General features: G+C 45.3%; 1 protein-coding gene across 1 annotated transcript in view; it reads right to left on the reverse strand.

Annotated features, from left to right (window-relative positions):
• Window positions 1-27700, reverse strand: part of LOC141095592 (uncharacterized) — a 52366-nt gene that overhangs the window by 4203 nt on the left and 20463 nt on the right. Inside the window, exons 13-18 of the mRNA XM_073581685.1 lie at window positions 26728-27026; window positions 26514-26602; window positions 25109-25171; window positions 5051-5128; window positions 3761-3856; window positions 3222-3256 (exon numbers count right to left, since the gene is read on the reverse strand). Coding sequence (XP_073437786.1) covers window positions 3833-3856; window positions 5051-5128; window positions 25109-25171; window positions 26514-26602; window positions 26728-27026 — 553 coding nt within the window. The 3' untranslated portion in view covers window positions 3222-3256; window positions 3761-3832. The remainder of the gene's footprint in view (window positions 1-3221; window positions 3257-3760; window positions 3857-5050; window positions 5129-25108; window positions 25172-26513; window positions 26603-26727; window positions 27027-27700) is intronic.

Below are 27700 nucleotides of genomic sequence, written 5' to 3' on the forward strand. Positions count from 1 at the left end.
ACACTGACTAACAGTCCCTAGATCTGCTCTATGTCTCCAACTCGCCCTGCACTAGCTCAGATCGTCACAGGAATGTGCCCAAAATGGCGAGGGCAGGGTTTATATACAGCCTTGCCTGTGATACATGACATAGGCATCACGATGGACAGCAGCCAATCATAGTAGTGCTCTTCACCGTTTTCTCACCTAACAAACTAGGCTGTCTCTGAAAATTAACATATTCTGTATTCTGCGAGTCCTGAATACAGTATATAGGAGTCCTAGACTCGCTAAGACTCGCTGCTGACAGCGGGACACAAAATCGCTAAGAAACTAGGATTGCTTGTATTAAACTGAAAAAACTAGGATTGCCATTGATTTGCATTGGACTCGTTACTGTGCGAGTAATTGCTTGGAAACTCGCAGAGTACCGACTCCTGCGAGTCCCCTACTACTCGCAGAGTAACGAGTCCTAACGAGTAGATTCGCCCATCCCTAGTTGTATATCCACTTGGATTCGCGTTTCAAGAGTTCGAGGAAAACATTCCCACCTCTGATGTTGGTCTGTACAGATTCAAGGCCAATGACCCTCATGCCAGTACTAGAGCCATTATGTTCCAACAAAAAATGCGTGGCCACCGAAGTCAGAGTTTGGCCTTTCTCTCTGTCAACTTTGGCCGTGTTGATGTTAGATAAATGCTGCTGGATTCGCCTCCTAAGTTCTTGTGTGGTTTGTCCAATATAAATTTTTGGACACCGACAAACCAGAGCATAGACCAAATTCTTAGACCTACAATTGAAATAAGTCTTAGAGGAGACCGGGGAACGAAGCGTAGGGAGATTGACTGATTCACTGCCTATAGTCAAGTGGCAGATGCTGCATTTGCCACAAGCCCGATAAACGTGTCCCTCTGTTCAATTTTTCAGTGGGCCTTTGAAAGTGGTGATTCCTGAGTGTTTAAAAACGCATGCATTGGCACAAAAAGCCAAAAACGCATGCAAATTAATTTGAAGCTTCTTTTAAGCGTTTCTGCAGCGTTTTAGCCGGCACAAACGCTGCGGAAACGCTTAAAAAAACGCAACGTGGGCACACAGCCTTAAAGGTATGGCTTTTTTGGCCGCATATCTTCCATAAAGACCACTTGGACAGTAGATGGCTGGAGCATGGTTGAACTTGTTGCTGTCAGTTTTTAGCTCATGGTACCACTGGACATCTTCCAATTTAGAAGGAAAATTGGCAAGTAGTGTCTTTTATCTGCTGCACGAAGTTTCCTTGGCTGACCACTGCAGCTGTATGGTTCTCCATGTTGTCTGTTTCTTGATGTTCTTATTGCTAAGAAATACAGGCAGACACTTATCCATCATGCCAAACTATCAGGGAGGCGTCTGGCTACAATTTATTCTACAGCAGAACAACGACCCCAAATATACAGACAATGTCATTAACAACAATCTTCAGCGTTAGAAAAAAAAAAAGGCAAGGAGTCCTGGAAATGATGATACGGCCCCCACAGAGCCCTGATCTCAATATCATCCAGTCTGTCTGGGATTACAAGAAGAGACTGGAGGATTTCCCCAAGTCTATATCCACAGAAGATCTGTCATTTGTTCTCCAAGATGTTTGGAACAACCTTCTCGCTGAGGTCCTTCGGAAACTGTGGAAGCGTACTGAGAAGAATTGATGCTGTTTTGAAGGCAACGGGCGATCACACCAAATATAGATTTCGTTTAGATTTCTTCTTTGTTCATTCACTTTGCATCTTGTTAGTTGATAGTTTATTTTAAACACTTCTATTTTTTAAAGCATTTTTACTTAGTAGCATTTCTTCCATACCTGCCTAAAATTTATGCACAGTAAAATGCTTCACATAATAAATCTGCACTGAAGAAAGGAGGAGCAGAAAACTAATCTGTTCTCCCCACTGAAGTTGCTCAGATGTAGAAGTGGTGGTGCCATGACTGGAGCCTATGATGAAAGGAGTCAGGGATCTGCTCAGTTTGCAAATTGAGGCAGACATAATGCTGCACCAAAGTCCCTTCATTTGCATATTAATTATAAAGAGATCTAATTACAACAGTGAAATGGTAAATGCTAAAATGCTCAGCTCCAGAGACCTCAATGGCGCATGGGCCGCCTCCAGCCATTTTCCACTGCATTGGAAAGTGTGGAAAATGCAGGGGCTCCGGGCCGTCACAAAATGGTGGAGCACTCTCACCACTGAACACCACCTCCTACCAACCTGATGCCCGCCGCATCACCCCACTCCTAATTCCGCCAAACACCTCCTACCAGTCTGATGCCCGCCGCATCATCCCACTCCTACCTCCGCCAAATACCACCTCCTACCAGCCAGAGGCCCGCAGCATCACCCCCCTCCAACCTCCTCCGAACACCACCTCCTACCAGCCTAAGGACCGTCGCATCACCCCATTCCTACCCCTGCCGAACACCACCTCCTACCAGCCTGAGGCCCACCGCATCACCCCACTCCTACTTCCGCCGAACACCACCTTCTGCCATTATGAGTCTCGCCACATCACTCTACTCCTACCTCCACCATGCACCACCTCCTACCAGCCTTGGGCCCGCAATATCGCCCCGCGCCTACCTCCTCCGAACACCACCTCCTACCAGCCTGCAGCTGGTTGGGCCCGCAGCATCTACTGACCCCACCACCGGCTTCCTGCAGCAGTGATCCTGCCACGTGGGACCCTGCTCCACTGCCGCTGTCCCCCAGGTCAGCTACCGTAAAAGTGGATTATAAGACACACCATTTTATTTAAAAAAAATGCCTATTTTCTACCCCCAAATTTGGGGTTTTATAAGTCTCCAAATACGGTAAATCAAGATGTTTTTTTTTTTTTAAATTGCAATCTTTTATCAGTTGCAGATCATTAATATGCTCATCCATCCTGTGATTTCTATAATTCCATGACTTTTCCTTTTTCCTTCCTGGTGTTGCAATGTCCGTGTCAAGAAGTGAATGTGTGTGTGGATATTTGTTTTCTACTGCAGGTAATAAGGGTAGAGAGGGGCACCTGCAGTTCCTATGTGTGTCTGTGCGACCACATGCTATAAGATGGGAATACATGCAAATTCTTTTTTTCTTGAATATTTCTTTTGGAAAATGTAAGATGTCATCTGATTCTAGAAATGTTAAATTTCTTTTCTCTCTAGAAAATAACACTATTGATTTCATTAGTTAAAGCCCGTTAATAAAGATAAAGAGTCATGTGCTTACCAGTTTTTCTGATGGAGCGAGTGTAGATGTCGCACCTAGATCAAGAGGGAAACAAGATAATAAAGTCAATTTAACTCTAGTTTCATAAGCAAAAATGGTAGAATTATTTCCATCCTTAACATGGCAACACAGAAGAGGCAACAGTCCGCTCTTCTCTCTGTGGGAAATTCATCTACGCAGTGGCGTGACCATAGTGAGAACAGGGGTTGCAGTTCTGGAGCCTCGGAGTGCCTAAAAGTTCCTTTTGGCGCATATAAAACCAATGCTATTAAGACTCATGATAGTTGGGAAACCTTATGGAAATTTTGCATCGGGGTCCACAATCTTTTAGCGACGCCACTGCATCTGCACAGCCCCCAACATCTCAACAAGAATTCAAGCCATCATGTACAGTATCAAAACATTTTCTGGATTTCCTGGATCCCTAGGTTCAGGCTGTTCTAAAACTACCTGTTATACTGACATGTTTGATGCTGATGACTTACTGTTTTATGTAGTGGAATTAGAGTCCCTCATCTTTTTCCTACTTTGGTAGTTACCTGTTCCAATGCCCTTCACGGTCAAAGTGGAAAGAATGGATTCTTCTGACGGAAAGTTTCTCGTTACTCTCTTTAAGTAGAGCGGTTTCCTTCTTTCTGTAAATAAAGTATTTGATAAAAATGGAAGTGACTTATTGGGTTATTATTTACACCTAATTATCGCACAAGAGTTTTTCTATTCTATTATACTTCTCTTTTCTACACAATTCTGTTCTTAAAGTGCATTTCCGATATGTATGATGCCCTTTATAAATATCTGTATTCAAGCCCTAACCACTGTTGTCTTTGCTCTATTAGAAAATTCCATACACTTCCCACTGTACATGTCATTTTTTTTCTTTACAACACGTGACATTTTGTTTGAGGAGAGTCTCAAATGAGACATCACAGGAGGCTGGGGCTGCACTCACTTCCCCGCAGATTCTATCACTCTTCTTGGAACAGGACATCATCAGGGAGGCGGCGCTGCAGTCATTTACCAAAGCTTTGTCATTACCCACTCCCCACTCCTGATGATGTCTTTTTTCAGGAGGTGATGGAGAAGGGACTGCAGCTTCAGTGGCCGCTACCACACTTCTGTCCCCGCCGCCCGCAGCTTTTATGGCTGCCGCTACAGTCCCTGCTTCTGCCGCGGCCACCTCTTTCCTTGAAATGGGACGCAGTCAGCAGGTGGTGATAGAAGGATGAGTGACAGCAGCGCCGCCCACCAGCTTCTATCACCGCCCTCAAACAAATCGTTTAATGCCGATTCAGTGAGTAACATTGAGTTTACCCAGAAATCACTGAGCCTGCGTACAACACCAAAAAATAAAAAGAGGTTGTCCACTGCTTTAACAATGATGTGCTATCCTTAGGATAGGTCATCAATGTCTGATCAGTCAGGGTGCAACACCTGGCACCCCCGACAAGCAGCCGTTTTAGGTGCCGGCGGTGGTCGGGAGTGCTCAGATATGGAGCTGGTCCGTCTACAGTTAGTAGCTGCAGTCGGGTATCACATCTGTCAACAATTCAAATCTATAACAGGACTTCTGGCAGTCGCCGGCATCGAGACCAGCTGGTCAGCGGCCATCACACCCCCACCGATCAGACATTGATGATCTATCGCAAGGATAGGTCATCAGTGTTAAAGGAGTGGACAACCTCTTTAGGTTACATTTTTTTGCAGCTAGATAGAGTGCATGTGATTTATTTTTTTTTAATCCCCAGGGAGTTACACAACACCCCAAAGCTTGAGTCCCCCTTTCCTACACGCTCACTATGTAGCAGTGTGTTATAGACATTTGTGCTCACCTCCTCTCTGCTTGTTGTGACTTTGGGAAAGTGTTCTGGATGAATTCTCGGTAGAATGCTTGAATGGAATGCTGCATCCTAAAATCATAAAAATCCTAATTAAAAGATGCAAAAAACAAAGGCACCTTCTCAAATAAATATCCATAAAGAACTGTCAAGATGTATATTTTTTTTAATAATAATGCAGCTTTTTCAGGGAAATGAGAAGCCGCATTGAGCCTGATAACAACTGCATGTCTGCTTCACTGTAAAGGCTGCCATACACGTCCAATAGCTGTCGGTCATACAAGACGGGTATTTTGCCAGTAACACACATGCCTATATCAATGGTGAGAGGGGAATAAGCTGTATACAAATGTGCTCGGGGTCTGTTTCACATGGATCCGACATTTGGTGTCATTTCTTTGTTGTAATGCATACCGCCATGTTGTACACACATGCAGACACTGCAGCGATGCCTGTTGTGCGTCGAATATTTCCCTGTGAACTAATTGGTCACAATATAGTGTAAAATGCATACTGTGTTCTGCTTTTCACACTGTTTTACAAACCAAAGCATGTGTGTAAGAGACCTTAGATGGTGTTGCACAGAACAAATACCCTATTAAGTTGTACTGGTGGTCTCAGATCTTGTTCAGAAATATTACAGAGATGGATACAGTCTAATATATCTCTATTGTATAGATCTCTTAGACCTGCTGAGGCTGTTGTACTTACTATGAAAAGTGATATCACAATGGCTCTATAATCCTGATACCATAATGTACATTTTATGAGTCCAGGTAAAGAGTGAGAGAACTCAAGAGTCCAAGTGTATTCAATCTCCGTTCACCCGGCCTGACTTGACAGCAGTCTGTACTGAGCAGTGTGAGATCTAAGCAGGAAGGAGGGGCACTGAGCAGCTGTCAATCGGGATTGGTGAGTGATAACTAAGTTTAACACTTAAAAAAAGGTAAAGAATGGATTTTCAAAGTAAGTACATCAGTTTCATTAGGTCTAAGATATCTATGTAGTAATATATTGTGAAATCTGGTGTCAGATCCCCCTTAAGCAGTGTGTTCATTGTTAGCCCTGCAGTACAGTAAGTTATAGATTACACTATAATAAATTGTAATATGAGACCTGTTTTCGGTTTGTGGATTGCGAATGGTATTTAGTGCAACCACAGGAATTTACTATTCCCCTCCTATCCAGGGTATCTCGGGATCTCTCCTTCTGGCGGTGGGAAGAATTCCACTATACTGTTAATAATTACCATACATGAAGGAAGCGCTGACAAGTGTTTATGCAGATCAGTAATATTCTATGTGCAATCCCTGAGACACAAGTTCAGAACATAGAGTATGGAGGATGCGGAATATTGTATATACTGTTATCTGGGGATGCACCATGGAGCAATGCTGTTAATGGCACTGTACGTTTTTTAACAAGGGAACAAAGACTTTCCGAAGACTAAACATTTCAGTCTGTACGCCGCCGTCCTTGCCAATATCAGTATATATCATATTGTGCTGCCTGTGCTGGAAAGAACAGACCAACTTGTAAAAGCTTTTTTCTTTACAGTCACTGTATGTACGGTAAGGGGAAGGGTCCACTATTTAAGGGTCTGCAGCACCCCAAACAGCCCCGGAAGATGGCTGGAGAAGGATGTTATCAATACCACAGATGGTAAGAAGAAAAAATAGATCAATTGTGGAACAAATCAAGCCACATATGTCACTCAAAGCAAGGATCATCAAGCTACGACTTGACGACTTTGGACACATCATACGAAGAGCGCAATCACCGGAGAAAGACATCATGGTCGGAATAATAGTAGGAACAAGGCAGAGAGGAAGACCGGCAACCCGATGGTTTGATACTATCAAGAAAACGGCAGAGGAGACCCCAGTGGACTTATCTAGACTTGCACAAGATCGATCTTCCTACAAGACCGTTCATCCATCATGGGATGATTGAGAGTCTGAGAGCTGCCGGGCGGATTTGGTAGGTAAGGATGTCATCCTAGTGTTGACTGACATCCTGTCTACATCGGAAAGTATGGACCAGACTAGTAGTCAGACTGAAGATCACAAGACAAAGTGCCCATATGGAAGAAATTGCTAGAGAACCTCTTTAATATGATTGTTGTTACCTTGGATGCACAGTCCTGATTCAAAGCTTTGTGGAAACTCACGGAACTCATCATCCAGATCTTTCCATTGAAAAGCACAAAATGAATAAATAGGGTTCACAGTGTATATTCTGTTGCACAACCAAAAAAAATGAACACATCTTAAATTGACCCTTCATACTTCCACTGAAAAGTGCCCATGTACAGTGGAGATCATTATTTGATCCCTTGCTGATTTTGTAAGTTTGCCCACTGACAAGGACAGCTGTGAGGTGATATTAATGGGCTGCGAAGATGCATGGATATTGGCCCCTTCCCGGACAATTAAGACTAGCCCCTACCTTTCCCTTAGCTGATTATTAAAAATAAGGGAGACCAATGCCATTTTTTTCTCTTATTTATCGCTACATATGCAAAGCACTGATTGCATATATCACTGACATCTATTTATATCTGCATACAAGATAGTTTTATTAGTTAGAAAACTAGCTTGAAATGAAAGAGAATTGCAGTGTGTAAAATATGATGTTAAAGACACATTGCATATGAATGTCATATGGATGATAGGTGAGAAAAAGGCGCACTCGCACGACATACGGATGCTAGGTGAGACAAAAAAAATATGTATGACACTCGTCAACTTTCGTGGCTGAGAATTTCTACAAGTATATATACGCAGGTGTAAGTGAACCCTACGAACAAAAATTTTAGCCAATGCTGTGACCCATATATGTTCTTCTAGGTTTAAATAAAGCTTGTCATCTCCCATTTATACAGGCTTACATCTATTAGGCAGGAACTACGAACTACACGGCGAGTTTTGCCACGACATTGGCCGCATGGCCAAAGATCACCATCTGCTGCTGATACGTCGCAGTATCATGCAAATGCAAGGTAACACATTACTACCTGCAAGGTAACTTGGCATTCAAGCAGCAAAAAGACAGAATCATTTGGATATTTCTCTCCTGGCCAAAGTCACTGTGTAGCTCCAGTTTTTAGGCACATTTGGACAAGCCAATAATCTGCAAATAACAACAATTATTCCCAATTATTAAGCCCGTGTAAACAAGAAATCCTCATTTGTGTTGTGAACGGTTTATGCTGACTTAAAAAATCATCGACAAGTGTAAATGGGGGAATGTGCTGCCAGTAGCACAATGCTGTATCGGGAATGAAGGATCATATTGGCGATCGTTCTGATTTTTAGTGTCCCATGTAGACAAGCCGGTAAACACGTGGCGGTCAATTTGTGCATTAGTTACCGGGCTTAGATCGGACTGTCTACATGCGCCACCAATATCTACTGAATTTATTGCAGACTCTCATACCATGTTTTACAACCTCATTTTTTTTTTTGTTATATAACCAACAGATGTAGCCTCATTGACTGCGCTATTGGATATGCAAAGAGCGAATATAGGAGCTGCGTTACTGGTATATAGACTATTCTGCATCTTCCTGTAAAGGTCACCTTGCGACCTTGTAACACTAAGAGCCTCAAATTTATACCTATAGGCCACATTTCATCTATATTTTTTTTTAACGCACTTTTTTTTTTCTTGTAGTATTAGTTGCAGTTTTTTGCCGCCAAAGTCGTCAAACTAGGCAAAGTCAAAAATTAGCCCTTTTTTTTTTCCCCCTATCTTAAAACTGCTTTTGTGACTTGTCACCAAAAAGGTTGCAAAAGTCCGGGACACTCAAAAAATACATCAAGGGAGTGAAATTTGCGCCGAATTTTGCAACTTTTTAAAAAATCGCATTTGATGAATCAGGAGAAAACATCCAGAATCGCTAAACTCCATCCACAAGGCAGAAAACAATTAAAAAAAAACAAAAAAACAAGCGAGTTGTCTCTTCAGAGAGGAAGAGGACTAGAACTTTAGTGCCACCTATTGGAAGTAGCCAGGGCCGGCGTTATGGGCAGGCAGACCAGGCAGCTGCCTAGGGCCCCCGCTCCTCCAGGGGCCCCCAGCCAGCGGCACATCACACAGCCACTATGGGGCCCCTGTGAGGCAGGAGGGCCCGCCTGCCCCCAGCGCCGACTCCCGCCGCCGCACTGAAGGAGGCAGTGATGGGGGAGAGAGCGTCAGCTGACGCTCCCTCTCCCATCATTCCCCGCTCTGCCTCTGACACAGCGGGGGCGCAATGACATCATCGCGCTCTCACTGTGTGCAGGAGGAGACAGGAGCAGCCAGCAGCGCGGGCATGAGGAGAAGGTGAGGAGTGTTGTTTTTTTTTTGTTTTTTTTTTTTTAAATCAGTGCGAGTACTAGACTGTGGGGCCACTTTGGGGGGGACTATATACCATGCTGGGGGGCTATATACCATGCTGGGGGGCGCTATATACCATGCTGGGGGGCTATATACCATGCTGGGAGGGCCATATACCATGCTGGGCTGTATTATACCATGCTGGGGGGACTATATGTATACCATGCTCGGCTGTATCATACCATGCTGGGGGGCTATATACCATGCTGGGGGGGCGCTATATACCATGCTGGGGGGACTATATGTATACCATGCTCGGCTGTATCATACCATGCTGGGGGGCTATATACCATGCTGGGGGGGCGCTATATACCATGTTGGGGGGGCTATATACCATGCTCGGCTGTATTATACCATGCTGGGGGGGCAATATACCATGCTGGGCTGTATTATACCAGGCTGGGGGGGGGCTATATACAATGCTGGGCTGTATTATACCGTGCTGGGGGCTATATACCATGCTGGGCTGTATTATACCATTCTGGGGGGGGCTATATACCATGCTGGGCTGTATTATACCATGCTGGGCTGTATTATACCATTCTGGGGGGCTATATACCATGCTGGGCTGTATTATACCTTTTTGGGGGGGCTATATACCATGCTGGGCTGTATTACACCATTCTGGGGGGACTATATACCATGCTCGGCTGTATCATACCATGCTGGGGGGGGGCTATATACCATGCTGGGCTGTATTACACCATTCTGGGGGGACTATATACCATGCTCGGCTGTATCATAACATGATCGGCTGTATTATACCATGCTGGGGGGGGCTATATACCATACTGGGCTGTATTATACCAGGCTGGGGGGGCTATATACAATGCTGGGCTATATTATACCATGCTGGGCTGTATTATACCATTCTGGGGGGCTATATACCATGCAGGGCTGTATTATACCATTCTGGGGGGGCTATATACCATGCAGGGCTGTATTATACTATGCTGGGGGGGCTATATACCATGCTGGGCGGTATTATACCGTCCTGGGCTGTATTATACCATTTAAGGGGGGCTATATACCAAGCTGGGCTGTATTATACCATTCTGTGGGGGGATATATACCATGCTAGGCTGTATTATACCATGCTGGCCTGTATTACACCATTCTGGGGGGTGCTATATACCGTGCTGGGCTGTATCATACCATGCTGGGGGGCTATATGCCATGCTGGGCTGTATTATACCATACTGGGCTGTATTATTCCATTCTGGGGTGCTATATACCATGCTGGGCTGTATTATACCATGCTGGCCTGTATTACACCATTCTGGGGGGGGGGGGGGGGCTATATGCAGTACCATGCTGGGCTGTATTATACCATACTGGGCTGTATTATTCCATTCTGGGGTGCTATATATCATGCTGGGCTGTATTATACCATGCTGGGGGGATATATACCATGCTGGGCTGTATTATACTATACTGGGCTGTATTATTCCATTCTGGGGTGCTATATACCATGCTGGGCTGTATTATACCATGCTGGGCTGTATTATACCATGCTGGGCTGTATTATACCATGCTGGGCGGGCTATATTATACAATGCTGGGCTGTATTATACAGCCCAGCATGGTATACAGCCTGTATACCATGGTGGGCTGGGCTGTATACTATGCGGTGTGTTATATACCATGTAGGGTACATTTTACACTATATTCTATACGGGGAGGCTGTGTTAAATAATATGAAGGGCTACATTATATTCTATGGGGAGGTGGGCTGTATTATATTCTATGGGGGATGCTGTATTATAGTTATTATATGAGGAGGGCTACATTGTATTCTATGGAGGGGCTACATTATACTATATAAGGGGCTTCATTATATCCCATGAGGGGGTTGCCATATATTCTATGGAGGGGCTACATTATACTATATGGGGGGTGGGACTGCATTATATACTATGGGGAGTTACATTATATTCTGTGGAGTGGCTGCATTATATTCTATGGGGGTTACATTATATTGTATGGCAGGGCTGCATTATACTCTGTGGGGTGGCTGCATTATACTATATGTGGGCTGCATTATGCTGTATCGAGGACTATGGGGAATACATTATATGAAGAACTACGGGGTGCATTATGCTATGGGAAGTGATTTGTACTACATGGGTGACTATGGCGGTGCATTATACTATATGGAGTGTATTATACGGAGGACTGAGCAGTGTATTTTAATATATGGAGGGCTATGAAGAGTGTAGTATACTATATGGAGGACTGAGCAGTGTATTTTAATATATGGAGAGCTATAAGGAGTGTATTATACTATATGGAGGACTTTGGGGCAGATTATATTATATGGAGGACTATGGGGTGTAAACTGTAGATGTCCTGCTGATAACATGATACTGTATGGTGATCTGTTAGGGTGGTTTCACATTAACGTTGCAGGCCGCTAAGCCCCCCGCTCTCTGCCGCACCTCCTTCGGTAGCTCCGCCTACGGGCGCATGACGCTTTAGCACTGGGGACGCACACGGCCGCCGCTAAGCCCCGCCACCTGACGCGCCACCTCTGGTAGCTCCGCCTATGTGCGCATGACGCTGCATGCGTCCTGCATCCCCTATCTTTAGCACTGGGGACGCAGGCTGTGCGCAGGTATGTGTTTGGCGGTGCATGCGTCCTTTTGACGGTGCGCCGAGCGCACCAAATTGCAACAGGTTGCATTTGGCGCTGGTCGGCGCACCGTCAAAAGGACGCATGCGCCGCCAAACGCATATCTGCGCACGGCCTGCGTCCCCAGTGCTAAAGATAGGGGACGCATGCAGCGTCATGCGCCCGTAGGCGGAGCTACCGGAGGAGGCGCGGCAGGTGGCGGGGCTTAGCGGCGGCCGTGTGCAGGCCGATGCTGCGGCCTGAAACGCTAATGTGAAACCACCCTTAGGGTGTGTGCACACGTTGCGGATTAGTCTGCGGCTTTTTCTGCAGAGAATCCATATCTCTTGGCAGAAACTGCAGGGTAAAACATGCATTTTTTCTGCGGATTCCTAGCATGTGTACAGCGGATTTGATGCAGGTTCTAGTGCGGTTTGGCAGTGTGAATGAGAGAGAGAGAGAGATTGATTTGTATGTCCCGGAACATACACTGCAGCTGCGGTCCCGCAAAAAAGACGTAACATGCTGCGGAAAATAAACCGCAGCAAATCGGCGCGGAATTTTCCGCAGCATGTGCACGGCGGATTTGGTTTTCCATAGGTTTACATTGTACTGTAAACTGCATGGAAACTGCGGCGTAACCGCAGCAAAAACCGCAACGTGTGCACACACCCTTAGTGATCGTTCTGTTCCCATCATTCTTTCTCAGATGGTGGAAAGAGGCCGGGAAACAAGCATTGAACAACTTCAATTTTGACGATCATTTAGCGGCCCGAACTCAGTGCATGTAAATACAATCGAAATGCTTCTCTGTGATGTGCAGTATGTTAGCATTTGGGGCTCCATTTTAAACTTTGCCTAGGGCCCTACTTTGCCTAAAACCGGCCCTGGAAGTAGCAATCCTAAAAGTCAATGTCGACCCTTTAACGAGTCCTTGTCACATGACTTAGGATAAGAGCCAATCAGAATCTGAAAAAAAAAAACAAGCGAGTACATATACAATAGACTTAAAAAAAGGTGTAAATAATGAATTGGGTGCATACAAAAAAAAGGCGCAAAACACAATCAACTGGACAAAAAACAGGCATAAAGGCAATGGTGAACTGGGTACATAGTGTATAACAGTAACACAATATAAAACTCCTACTTTCAATGTACCGTGACGCACTCAGAGTCTGTTGGAGCTATCTGGAGCTGTGTGACTACTGTTTAGTATTGGACTCTTCTCGTTAGGGCACTTACTACTTGGTCTTCCTGGAATTTCGGCATCGCTTTCTGAGGTCCAGTGCTTTGCCCCACTAGCATCTATAGAACAACAGGAATTTATCGTTTGTGTTTATTTCCTCTTTATTGAAACTTTTCCAACAAGGTAACAGAGTATTAGGCAATTATCCATGTGGGACAATGCGGATGTAACAGCTGAACGTGAAACTCCTCCTAACATTCTCATGCTTCCTAAATGGTCCAAATATATATGGGTCATTGTGTCCACACTTGTAAAGGTCTCCTCGTGTCATCCAAATATCGTACTCCAGTAACAATATGGTCGTCATCAGCTCTTATTCACAAGATAAATCATTTCAGCGCAGATGTTATTCTAGCCATTTATATTTAAATGCAACGTGTCATCAGAAAATGACCTATTCTTTAAATCAGGCTACTATTTATTTATTTATTTTAAATGTTGGCAATACTTTTTTTTCCATAACACAATCTTTATTAAAAGTTAAAAATAATATATAGAAATCTTGCAATTTTTTTTACACTCAAACTTCCTGTTGTTTTAGGAAACATGTACATTAGCTGCAATGAACAACCTCAGACTCTTATCTTTTGTACTTATGCGTCTAATGAGCGTGTGCAGAGATCACTGTGAAGAGAATGGGTGAGCCGTGACATCACTTAAGGTATGTGCACACATTGTGGATTCCTGTGCGGATCCAGCCCAGCAGATATGCTGTGGATTCGCCAGAGAATACAGTACAATGATATCCTATGGAAAAAAAAACCTGCTGTGCACATGCTGCGGAAAATTCCGCACGGAAACGCAGCGGTTTATTTTCCGCAGCATGTCAATTCTTTGTGCGGATTCTGCAGCGTTTTTACACCCATTCTATTATAGGAATCCACAGGTGTAAAAACGCAGGCCAAATCCGCAGTAAATCCGCAGGTAAAACGCAGGTCATTTTACCTGCAGATTCTGCAGATTCCGTGCGGAAAAATCCGCACACGAATCCGCAACGTGTGCACATACCCTTATTGTGAATGGTGGATCTCCTGTTATCAGCTGTGTATGGAGGTGTTATCTGTTATTGTGAAAAGCTCCCAAAATCAACAGACAGCCCTGTCACACCAGCCTGACCAAAGACCTGAGGCGGGCTTCCAGGGTTCCTGAGCAGGGATGGAAAAGATCACACTCCAAAAAAGATTTCACTGCATTCAAACACTCGCTGCAGCAAAACAAACCTACTTCTCATCTTTCATATCCTCCCTGTCTCACAACCCCAAACAGCTATTCAACGCCTTCAATTCTCTCCTTCGTCCCCCAGCACCTCCTCCCTCTCCAATCATCTCAGCTGAAGACTTTGCCTCATTCCTCAAACAGAAGATTGATAACATCAGAGAAAGCTTTGACCTACAATCCCCACAACCCCCATTCCTAAATACTCAGCCCTCCTCCTCCAAAACCAACTTCTCCACCATTATAGAAGACCAACTTTCCACCCTACTCTCGAGATCACATCTCACCACCTGTGCACTTGACCCAATCCCATCCCACTTCATCCCAAACCTCACCACAGTCTTCATCCCAACTCTAACCCATCTCTTCAACCTATCAATAACAACTGATGTTTTCCCCTCATGCTTCAAACGTGCCTCAATCACACCAATCCTCACAAAGCACTCGCTTGACCCATCCTCTGTATCTAGCTATCACTCCATATAACTTCTCCCCTTTGCCTCAAAACTACTGGAACAACATGTCCATTTCGAACTGTCCTCCCACCTCTCTTCCTGCTCCCTCTTTGACCGCTTACAATCTGGCTTCTGTCCGCTTCACTCTACTGAAACTGCCCTAAGTAAAGTTACCAATGACCTTGTGACTGCCAAAGCCAAGCGACACTACTCAGTCCTCCTTCTCCTGGACCTGTCCTCTGCCTTTGACACAGTAGACCACTCCCTATTGCTACAGATCCTCTCATCTCTTGGCATCACAGACTTGGCCCTATCTTGGATCGCATCATACCTAAAAGACTGGACATTCAGTGTCTGCCACTCACACACCACCTCCTCACCTCGCCCCCTATCTGTCAGAGTCCCGCAAGGTTCAGTCCTAGGGCCCCTGCTCTTCTCCATTTACACCTTCGGACTGGGACAGCTCATAGAATCTCACGGCTTTCAGTATCACCTCTATGTTGATGACATATAGATCTACCGATACCTTCCCTCACGTAATCTCTGGTCCTCCCAAGACTTCCTTCTCTCCTCCACACTTATTCGCTCCTCACCCAACCGCCTCCAAGACTTCTCCCGAATAGCCCCCATCCTCTGGAATTCCTTGCCCCACCACGTCCGGCTATTATCCACACTCGGATCCTTCAGACGGAACCTGAAAACCCATCTCTTCAGTAAAGCCGACAGCCTGCAATGATCCCCGCTGCCTCCTCACCACTACTGGAGCTACCGCCTCACCATCACTGGAGCTGCTGCAACCCCCCAACCTACTGTCTCCTTCCCCACCATCCTGTAGCATGTAAGCCCGAAAGGGCAGGGTCCTCTCCACTCTGTATCAGTCTGTGATTGTTAGTTTGTTTACTGTAAATGATATCTGTAATTCGTATGTAACCCCTTCTCATGTACAGCACCATGGAACCAATGGTGCTTTATAAATAAATAATAATAATAATAATCTACCTCCCTGGACCAGATATCACCTCCATACTAACCAAAATCCCACAATGTCTGTCTGCTATTTCATCCTTCTTCTCTGCTAGATTTCTAAACCTTAACATGGACAAAACAGAATTTATTATCTTTCCCCCATCTCAATCGACTCTCCCAATAAACATATCCATTAAAGTAAATGGCTGCTCTCGTTCCCCAGTCCCACAAGCTTGCTGCCTCGGTGTAATCCTTGACTCTGATCTCTCCTTCAAACCACATATCCAAGCCATTTCCACCTCCTGCCGACTTCAACTCAAAAACATTTACGGAATCCGTACATTCGTAAACCTAGAATCTGCAAAAACCCTAGTGCATGCCCTCATCATCTCCCGTCTTGACTACTGCAACCTCCTGCTGTGTGGCCTCCCCTCTAACACTCTTGCACCCCTCCAATCTATCTTAAACTCTGCTGCCCGACTAATTTACCTATCCCCCCACTATTCTCCGTCCTCTTCTCTCTGTCAATACCATCACTGGCTCCCTATTAAGCAGAGAAAGCAGTTCAAAACCAAAACCAAGGCATACAAAGCCATCCATAACCTGTCTCCTCCATACATTTGTGACCTCGTCTCCCGGTACCTACCAGCACGTAACCACCGATCCTCACAAGATCACCTTCTCGACTCCCTTCTTATCTCTTCTTCCCACAATCGCATACAAGATTTCCGCCCTACTCTGGATCTCTCTCTCTACCACAACATATCAGACTCTCGCCTACCATGGAAACCTTCAAAAGGAACCTGAAGACCTACCTCTTCCACCAAGCCTACAACCTGCAGTAACCACCGATCCACCAAACCGCTGCACGACCAGCTCTACCCTCACCTACTGTATCCTCACCCATCCCTTTTAGATTGTGAGCCTTTGCGGGCAGGGTCCTCTCTCATCCTGTACCAGTCGTGAGTTGTATTGATTGATTATTGTACTTGTTTTTTATTATGTATACCCTTCCTCACATGTAAGGTGCCATGGAATAAATGGCGCTATAATAATAAATAATAATAATTGTAATACTGCCTCTGATGATAAGGAGACTGCTGAAAACTCTTCCTGAAATGACAGGAAGTAAGAATATTTCCCCAAGGTTGTAATAGGGATTTGACTGTGAGATTCAGAAGACTCTCACTCGGTCATACTTGAATTGCTACAACATAATAGTATATATCAAATAGGGAAAACACATATTAAAGTGATGCTTTAGGCACTGGAAGAACTATCAGTTTAGTATCCAGTGATGATGCTTTAGGCACTGGAAGAACTATCAGTTTAGTATCCAGTGATTTACATCTGACATATTCATCTAGCAACTCACTGGAAGTGAACTTCACCTTCCTCCTATTGTGTGAAGGAAATGAGGAAAACACATACATAAAAAATAAAGAAGAAGAAAACAGCCGGCAAGCACTTATTAGACCATTAGCAAATTAGGTCAAGTACAGAATGTCAAAAATCATAGTTTTAGAAATAGAAAATGGAGGAGAAACTATTGTACTTCACATAAGGTTTGTAAAAAAAAAAAAATGGAAACCTGAGATCCAGATTGTGCATCTCTTTGTAGTGATTTATGTGGGCACAGAGTTGGACACTGTTAGTGGTCACAGTTATAGGGCATTGTTAATGGCTACCTAAAGGACGTATTGTGATCGTCTCAAAGACACAGTAAGGCTATGTGCCCACGTAGCGATTTTTAAGCGTTTTTGCCGTGATTTTCGGTGCGAAAACATTTAAAAATCGTGTACAGAACGCCCCCCATGCATTCCTATGGCATTCCGCACATGCTGTGCTAATGCTGCGCTTTTTTCCGCGGCGGAATCGCATCGCGGAAAAAAATCGCAGCATGCTCATTCTTTTGTGCGGAATCGCAAAGAATTGCCGCGATTCCGCACCCATAGGAATGCATGAGAATTGCTTACTTCCCGCATGTGGCTATGCCCACCATGCGGGAAGTTAAGCGTCTCATGTGCGGTTGGTACCCACGGTGTGGAGGAGAGGAGACTGTCCTCCAGGCCCTGGGTACCTTACCCCTGTAAAAAAAAGAATAAAAAATAAAAAATCGGGGTATATTTACCTTCCGGCGTCCCGCGCTGCCATCCCGGGCCTCAGCGTTCCCAGTAATGCCTTGCGGCAAGGCCCTGTGATGACGTAGTCTCGCGTGACTCCAGCGATCTCGCGAGATCGTTATAGCAACGCGAGACTACGTCATCACAGGTCTCGCAAGGCATTACTGGGAACGCTGAGGCCCGGGATGGCAGCGCGGGACGCCGGAAGGTAAATATACCCCGATTTTTTTTATTTTTTTTAGCATTTTAACATTCTATCTTTTACTATTGATGCCGCATAGGCGGCCTCAATAGTAAAAACCTGGTCACACTTGTCAAACACTATGTTTGACGAGTGTGACCAACCTGTCAATCACTTTCCAAGCGATGCTTCAAATCGCTTGGAAAGTGCTTGAATATCGCACACGAAAATCGCGGCAAAATCGCGATCATAATCGCGGTAAAATCGCGGTGAAATCGCGCGGGGAAAAAAACGCGCGATTTCTGGGAAGGAGTCCGGTTTTCTGTGTGCGTTTTAACACGCAACGTTGGCACATAGCCTAATTGTCTCTTTTAGGATATGTGCACACAACGTCTTTTAGACCCCTGAAACTAATGTGACAAAAGGGAAATGTTAAATCACGGTGTGTCCACTAATTAGCATCACAGGTGTCTACAATCTTGGAATCAGTGAGTGGCCTGTATAGGGGGCTACAGATACTCACTGTGCTGTTTGGTGACATGGTGTGTATCACACTCACAATGGATCAGAAGAAGCGAAGGAAAGAGTTGTCTCAGGAGATTAGAAAGAAAATTACAGACAAACATGTTAAAGGTAAAAGTTATAAGACCATCTCCAAGCAGCCTGATGTTCCTGTGACTACAGCTGCACGTATTATTCAGAAATGTAAGCTTCATGGGACTGTAGCCAACCACCCTGGATGCGGCCGCAGGAGGAAAATTGATGACAAATCAAAGAGACGGATAATACGAATGGTAACAAAAGAGCCCAGAAAAACTTCTAAACAGATTAAAGGTAAACTTCAAGCTCAAGGAACATCAGTGTCAGATTGCACTAGCCGCCGTTGTATGAGCCAAAGTGGACTTCATGGGAGATGACCAAGGAGGACACCATTGTGGAAAAAAAATCATAAAAAAGCCAGACTGGAATTTGCCAAACTACATGTTGACAAGCCACAAAGCTTCTGGTGGAATGTCCTATAGACAGATGAAACAAAAATGGAGCTTTTTGGCAAGGCACATCAGCTCTATGTTCACAGAAGGAAAAATGAAGCATATCAGGAAAAGAACACTGTCCCTACTGTGAAACATGGAGGAGACTCTGTTATGTTCTGAGGCTGCTTTGCTGCACCTGGCACAGGGTGTCTAGAATCTGTGCAGGGTGTCAGAAAGCTTGGTCTCAGTCGCAGGTCATGGGTCTTGCAACAGGATAATGACCCAAAACACACAGCTAAAAACATCCAAGAATGGCTAAGAGGAAAACATTTGACTATTCTGAAGTGGCCTTCTATGAGCCCTGACCAAAATCCTATTGAGTATCTTTGGAAAGAGCTGAAACATGCTGTCTGGAAAAAGCAACCTTGAAACACGAGACAACTGGAGCAGCTTGCTCTTGAGGAGTGGGCCAAAATACCTGTTGAGAGGTGCAGAAGTCTCATTGACAGTTACAGGAATCGTTTGCCTCAAAAGGTTGTGCCGCAAAAAATTAAGTTAAGAGTACCATCATTTCTGTCCAGGCCTATTGTGACAAGCGTCAGCTTATGCTGAGTCATTTTTCTTCTTAGAGTGGACCCTCTGGGCCGTGGCACCCACCCACCTAGGGCGAGCTGACCTAGTGAGAACCCACCCCCTGTACAGGGAGTGTCAGGGGCAAGACCAAGGGGGTGAGCCACCATGGCAGCTGGACCAGACGGCCGGCTCAGGGAGACACTATTGAGTTCCTGGCAACAGGATATGAAACATAAGCGAGGTCACAGGGTCTCTTCAGCAAACGTGGTTACACAGTTTTATCAGATACAAGACAAAAACAGAGAATCAGGTGCAGGGCACAAACAGTGAAACACGGCAAGGTGCGTGCAAGGGCACGCCAAAAGTTCAGACATAACACGTGCAGAAAACATACCTGAGTCCAGGGCAGGGTACGTGTTAGGGGTCACACCAGAGTTCCTAGGAAGGGTGCGTGCTGGGACACGCTAGAGTCCAAGACAAAGTGCATGCTAGGACACACGCCAGAGTCCAAGGCAGAGTGCGTGCAAGAAGACACGCCAGGGTCCAAGGCAGGTGCGAAGGCATCGGACTCCGGAAGACTGGCAAGGACTGACAGGATCCACGCATCAGGATGTAGTCATCTGGTTCCGGACCTCTGCAGCGGTCGGCAGGCTTAGGGAATCCGACAGACAAACCAGGATGCGTGCTAGGAGACACGCCAGGGTCAGGTTCAAGGACGGAAGCCTGTGATTGCTGTGGGCACGTCAGGGACAGATACAAGGACGGAGGCCTGCGCGTGTAGAGGGACACGCCAGGGACAGGTACAAGGATGGAGGCCTGCGTGTGTAGAGGGACACGCCAGGGACAGGTACAAGGACGGAGGTCTGCGCATGCAGAGAGACACGCCAGGGTCAGGTACAAGGACGGAGGCCTGCGCGTGCAGAGACACGCCAGGGTCAGGTTCAAGGCAGAGTCCTGCGCGTGCAAAGGGCACGCCAGGGTCAGGGTTCAAGACCAGGGTTAGGGCCTGTGCATGCAAGAGGGCACGACAGGGTACATGGCAAAGCCTGCGCGTACTTTTACAGAAGCACGGGGAGGTATGCCAAGGAGCAGGCGACGACCTGCGCATGCTTTAGAGAGCACGTAGAGCACAGTGCAAGGAAGCACAGAGCGCACGGCTGAGGCACTGGCTAGCTGGATGGGCTGCAGCACTGACAGACGGGCAAGACTCCAGCAAACCCGGCTGAGGCATAGCAGGCGACACAGCTGTCACTGACCGACGAGCACGGCTGAGGCACAAGCAGGCAGGCACGGCTAGGGCGGGCACGGCTGAGGCACAAACAGGAGGCCAGGAAGGCCAGGCGCATGCAAAGGGCACAGGAAGCAACAAGACAAGGCAAAGCAAGAAACAGGGCAAGGCAAAGCAGGGAGCAGAGCACGGAGGGGAACATAGGCAGAAACAGGCAAGGCAGAGAACACCGGATGGACAACAAGTCCAAGCAGTACAAGGACGAAACATGGCACAACGGACAAACATAAGACAAGGCACGGGACAAGAGACGGAGTACAAGCACGGAGCGTGTGCAGAGACACACGACAGGGCAGAGTGCAGGGGCACAGAATAGAGGGAGCGACCCAGCAGACCAAGCAGCCATGCAGGGAAGCAACACAATACTCAGGCCCTGACCATAGGGAGGGGCGGTCTGATATAGCACCATAGCACCAGTACTTCCAGGTCAAGACCAGGGAGGGACTTTGGGTTCAGATCCTCCAGGATCATAGAGAGCATCGCTAGAACAGCCTGGGTAGAACCATAGAGCAGGTCACATGATCAGGAGTTCCAGGAATACAGCGGATTGCAGAACCAGAGCAGAGCTGGAACATAGTAAAGGTCACATGATCAGGGGTTTCCAGGAATACAGCGGATTGCAGAACCAGAGCAGGGCTGGAACATAGGAAAGGTCACATGATCAGGGGTTCCTGGAGTACAGCGGATTGCAGAGTCAGACAGAGACGGATGGTTACCCAGCAACAGCGTGCAGCCATGAGGTAAGGCGCGCGTGCACACTGCTCCAGGCAACTTGCGGCATAACAGACATGGCGGACATGACACCTATTTCATGAGGTTTTTTTTTTTTTAATTCTGTGGAAGCATGGTTGAAAAGCAATGTCTCTTTCATTTGTTCATTTTCATAGATTTTTGATTTATTATTACTTTTGTGTGATTCAAGTTATTTCTGTGACCATTGTGGGTTTTTCTGTCATTAAAAGAGGGGTACAAACGATTTTGACCACGTGTGTATAAACTAGTGAGACGCTTTTTGGAAGCAGATTGAAGATGTTGCGTGCTTCAAAAACTGCTTCTGGTGCTCATGTTTCAGTCTACTGTAAATTTAAAGGCAATCAGTCATCAAGATTTTTACACCCCAAATTAATGGCACGTATGTAAAAGTGCTTTCATGCTGAGTAAATCCTTACCTTTCTTGTAGAAATTCGTTTTGCAGTTTTAGAGAAATCCTAGAGGGACCTGTCAGTCAGAGACAGGAGGCAGGCAGTGGGAGGGGCATAAGGAGCGAGGCACAGGAGCTGTATGTACAGAGTCTGCCCTCTGCTCTTTCTGGGGTTTTTGGTCCAGTGGGCGGTCCTATGAATGATTGACAGCTGTCTATGCATGCGCATTTATACAAGGACAACTGATAGAAGGATAGAGCACGGCACTCCCATATTCGGTGCCCCAGTAGGATCCTATCCCTTTAAGTATGTAAAGTAAACTTGGCACTTGGATGTGAAAACGGTAGATATTAATCTGTGCAGGCTATCCAAAACATCAGACGTTTCGGTCCTAAAATGAACCTTCTTCAGTAACACATATTGCACTGGTAGAAAGAAATCAGAAGTAGCAGCACAAGTGTCAGGCAGCAGCCGCTGCAGTGGAGGCACGTCTGTGCAATCCATTTTAGGACCGAAACGTCAGTCACTGATAGGACCGTCCACTGGACTGAAAACCGGAGAAAGAACAGAGGTTTAAATGATTAAAGCAAGGGTTATGATGAATGTTTTCTCACAAAACTATATCTTAATCTACTCAGCTCCCCATGCTCTATAACATGGTGCCTGAAGATTGACAGATGGCCCATGGCCCCATTGAAAAACACGTGTATTTTTAAGGAGTATATTGTGCATTGTGACATCCGTTAGTGATAGATTGCATTTTCTCCGACAGTAGGAAGAGTTAGTGTTAATATTTGGGACCAGCCCAGAGTCGGAAGGGATAAGTTGAACGGACAGAGACAGTATCCTGTCAGGATGTCAGATAGGGTCCAGTGTGCGTAGAAAGCGGACCTAAGGTTATTAGTGAGCAGTGTCCCATGACATGGGTGTCCCTTACGTGAGGCAAGACCGTGACCAAGGACAGCAAGATCCTAGTGGTAGGAAGGAGAGACGTGACCGAAAGATGGAGTTAATGATCAGAGATGGGTCCTAGGACAGGATGCCTAGCAGTACAACCCAGAGTTTATAACTCATAGAGGTAACGGGCCAAAATGGGACAGAGTATGTGAGACGAAGAGAGTGCCGAGGGCGGGAGTTCCAAGGCGTCGGGGACAGAGAAGATAAGTACCGGCCCTACTGGTAATATAGCTCCCTAGACGGGAAAGAAGAATCGGGATCGCGGGTTGAGAATAGGACTCTTTCTAAATGGACTCTAGTACGAAGTTGGCTTGTGGAGAAGTAGAGAAGAATGGTGAATATTGAACAAGCAAGAAAAGAGGAAGGGATTGAAACGGTGAGTGGAAAAATGCTCCACATCGTGAAGGAAACATTCATAAAGCTGTGTACCTGCTACCTACATTCCCCCAAGTTATTATCGCTGAGTAAAAAGTTAATTTTTGACTGGTGGCAAACAAAAGTCATCACTAGCATGCGGCCTGCAAGAGTGTAGTGACCCTATAGCACAAGTCCACACAACCAGCCAGGATCTCCACCTTCATGCAACGTTCCGGGGCAAAAGAGACGAGTGCCTCGCCCACAGCTTCCGCCCCGTGCCACGTTGAAATTGGTCTGTATTTTCATGGTGACAGGCATCCAGCCATAATATTTCTTTACAGTGTTGTTACATATGAGTTCTGCGTTCCGATAGAAAGCAGAGGGTGGTTATAAATGGTATATTCTCTAACTGGGTCACTGTGACCAGTGGGGACCGCAGGGGTCGATGTTGGACCTATTCTCTTCAACATATTTATTAACGATCTGGTAGAAGGTTTACACAGTAAAATATCGATATTTGCAGATGATACAAAACTATGTAAAGCAGTCAATACAAGAGAAGATAGTATTCTGCTACAGATGGATCTGGATAAGTTCGAAACTTGGGCTGAGAGGTGGCAGATGCAGTTTAACAATGATAAATGTAAGGTTATACATATGGGAAGAAGGAATCACTGTCACCATTACACACTGAACGGGAAACCACTGGGTAACTCTGACATGGAGAAGGACTTGGGGATCCTAGTTAATGATAAACTTACCTGGAGCAGTCAGTGCCAAGCAGCGGCTGCCAAGGCAAACAGGATCATGGGGTGCATTAAAAGAGGTAGACTGGATGCACATGATGAGAGCATTATACTGCCTCTGTACAAATCTCTGGTTAGACCGCACATAGAGTACTGTGTACAGTATTGGGCACCGGTGCTCAGGAAGGATATAATGGAACTAGAGCGGGTACAAAGGAGGGCAACAAAATTAATAAAGGGGATGGGGGAACTACAATACCCAGAGAGATTAGCAAAATTAGGATTATTTAGTCTAGAAAAAAGACGACTGAGGGGCGATCTAATAACCATGTATAAGTATATAAGGGGACAATACAAATATCTCTCCGAGGGTCTGCTTATACCAAGGAAGGTGACGGTCACAAGGGGGCATTCTCTGCATCTGGAGGAGAAAAGGTTTTTCCACCAACATAGAAGAGGATTCTTTACTGTTAGGGCAGTGAGAATCTGGAATTCCCTGCCTGAGGAGGTGGTAATGGCGAACTCAGTCGAAGGGTTAAAGAGAGGCCCGGATGTCTTCCTGGAGCGTAACAATATTGTATCTTACAGTTATTGTTAGGGTCTTTAGAAGGACGTAGATCTGGGGATTTATTCTGACAGAATTTTATAGGCTGAACTGGATGGACTAATGTCTTTTTTCGGCCTTACTAACTATGTTCCTATGATATGTGATGGAAGATAGCTGCCTCTTTCCCAGTTTGTATTTTTCTTCCTGAGAGTTGAAACAAAAGAGTTGCACAAATTCCCCCGAGAAAGGAAGCCTTTCATACAAATATGCATTGTTCATCATGGTGCGTACCATCATTGCTGGTTCTAGCTGATTTCCACTTTGTGCTGTTTCCTTGTCTGCTTTATCTGGCATCTGAAATTTACACAGGAAATATGCGGTTAGAAAAGAAAAAGAAAAAGTATGTCTGAGGAAAGTAGCCAGAAACTCAGAAGCAAATACTGAACTCCTACAGTCAGTTAAAGGAATACAGCTCCTAAAAATGTAACTAAGGCCGGTTTCACATTTGCGTGTCAGGGCGCAGCGACGGCCTGCGCACGGCCGCCGCCAAGCCCCGCCCCTGCCGCGCCTCCTCCGGCTATCTTTATCACTGGGGACGCAGGCCGTGCACAGTATGCGTTTGGCGGCGCATGCGTCCTTTTGACGGTGCGCCAACCAGCACCAAACGCAACCTGTTGCGTCAAAAAGACGCATGCGTCTTTATTTTATATCATAATTTGCATTAAAATAGAAATGATAAATCTTGCAATTTTCACACTGGAAACTGGGGCTAATCTAGACTTGTATTTCTTGTGTTTACAGGAAATCTACATGCACATTAGCAGCAATAGACTGACCCCTTTTGTATTGATGCATCTAATGTGCATGTGCAAAGGTCATTGTGAAAGAAGGGAGAACCGGGTCAGATGCGACATCACCTATTATGATTGAATTTTGGGTACTCAATTGGGTATAGAGGTGTCATCTTTCAGCTTGATCCTGGCTGTGGTGATAATGAGCTTGCTGAAAAGTCTTCTGCAAACAAATGTAGGTATGAATTTAAAATAGCTCTAATGGCTAGTATGAAAATTGAAAGATTTATTTTTAATATTCATAAAAAACAGTTGCCAATTTAAAAATATATATATATATATACATTTACCATTAAAAAAAAAAAAGATTTAAACAATAGTTAATTTTCTGATATTTGATCTCATGTAAATGTCATACCTCACTACCACAACTGCCTTTATGCTTTTCCAGGTCTCACCAATCATTTGCTATTTGTCTTGGTCATTAATACTGGAGTTTCGTACAGCAGTTCTAATGAGGCACGTGAAGGAATAACATGCACTAAATCCATTAAGACGCGCAGACGTCCTTGCCAGAAATGTTACTTCAGTCGCAGACATTTCTGACACAAGACATAATATTTGCCAGCAGTTTTGCTGCATTTGATTGGCTGGCGTACAGTATTTACGCCTTGATCGCCATGGCTCCTACCCCAAAATGGGGAGAGCTAATTCAAACTGGCATGAAAACTTCACCAAAATTAGTGCAAAATTGTGCCAAATCCGTGTGGTGTAGAAATTTTGCACTGCTCAAAGTGATCAATGCCAGTTTTTTACACTCTGATACTGTATATCGGCCTCATTGACGTGTGATGTACATGAAGCATTTTGGGTTTTCTGCCTTCATGATCCTAAAATATTCATACCTTTTCTGATGTATGAAATCTTGAAGTTGTGTCATCAGTGTCCTCAGGATGTTGTATCTGGATAGTAGGTGGAGGGTATTGTGAGACAGCTGCAAGAGATGGTGGAGACCTTTGAGGATTGTTTAGTTGGACATGGAAAGTTGCTCTACTGTAGTTTGGTCTGGAAAATCCATCATCCTACTTGTACAAAAGGTCTTATTTTACATTCAGGTACCTGAGTGATCAGTTTGGGCAAATTCAGAATCGGCGGACAGCAATGTCTTCTGTGAGACCTCATCAGGGGACAATGTGTCTTCCAGGACTTGCCCGTCTTCAGTGGAAAATACTGCTCCAGAATCTTGTGTCATGGCATCCGTATCCTCAGTACCGGACCTCACACGTTTATCTTTTATGTCAGGCTCTAAAACATCTTTCGATAATCTCTCTTGGTCGGGACTTGTTGTTCTGGAAAGACCTGGTCCAGAAAAAAAGCCTCCGTTCCCCTCTGTGTTGACAACAGATGGATTCTGAAAACTACTTGTAAAAAAATTATTAGAATATTTCAATCGAAATTACAGTTAAAATTACTTACAATTCATGTATTACCAGGGCCTTGAAGATGGCCTCTTTTGACCAGGGAACCTCCCGACTCTACCCCAACAGATAACTTCGGGGAAGAGAAGGATTGGCACATTGGAATTCCAAAAGCCGATCCCTTTGTTTGGCGCGGAGATGGAGATTACTCTGGCAGCAACGCCCAGAGAACAGAAAGGAAAACTCGGCTGAGAATTCCTGTGTATGGGGAGTCGGGGGAGATAACTATCAACCAAACAGTCATTCAGCCAAAAGCAATCTAATATAGGGGGTCTTCATTTTGGTCACACAGTTTTTCCTCCCAACCTGCCCTGCAATTTAAAGGATCAGGCATGTTGACATCAAACCAATCCTTTCTCCCAAAGTTATCTTTCCGGAAGCCCTCATACACATGAGAAAGTCGGCCGATCTCACCAAAAATCAGGAGTTTTGGCCAACATTAGTTTATTATTTATCATGCTTAGTTATATCATATTCCATAGTGCTTTATAGACATTATCATTACTGTCCCCATTGGGGCTCACAATCAATATTCCTTATCAGTATCTTTTGAAATTTGGGAGGAAACCAGTGGGAACCCACCCAAACAGAGGGAGAACATACAACCTCCTTAC

Source organism: Dendrobates tinctorius, unplaced genomic scaffold (genome assembly GCF_039654945.1).
Source record: "Dendrobates tinctorius isolate UK_male_01 unplaced genomic scaffold, ASM3965494v1 ptg000070l, whole genome shotgun sequence".
Classification (NCBI taxonomy): domain Eukaryota; kingdom Metazoa; phylum Chordata; class Amphibia; order Anura; family Dendrobatidae; genus Dendrobates; species Dendrobates tinctorius.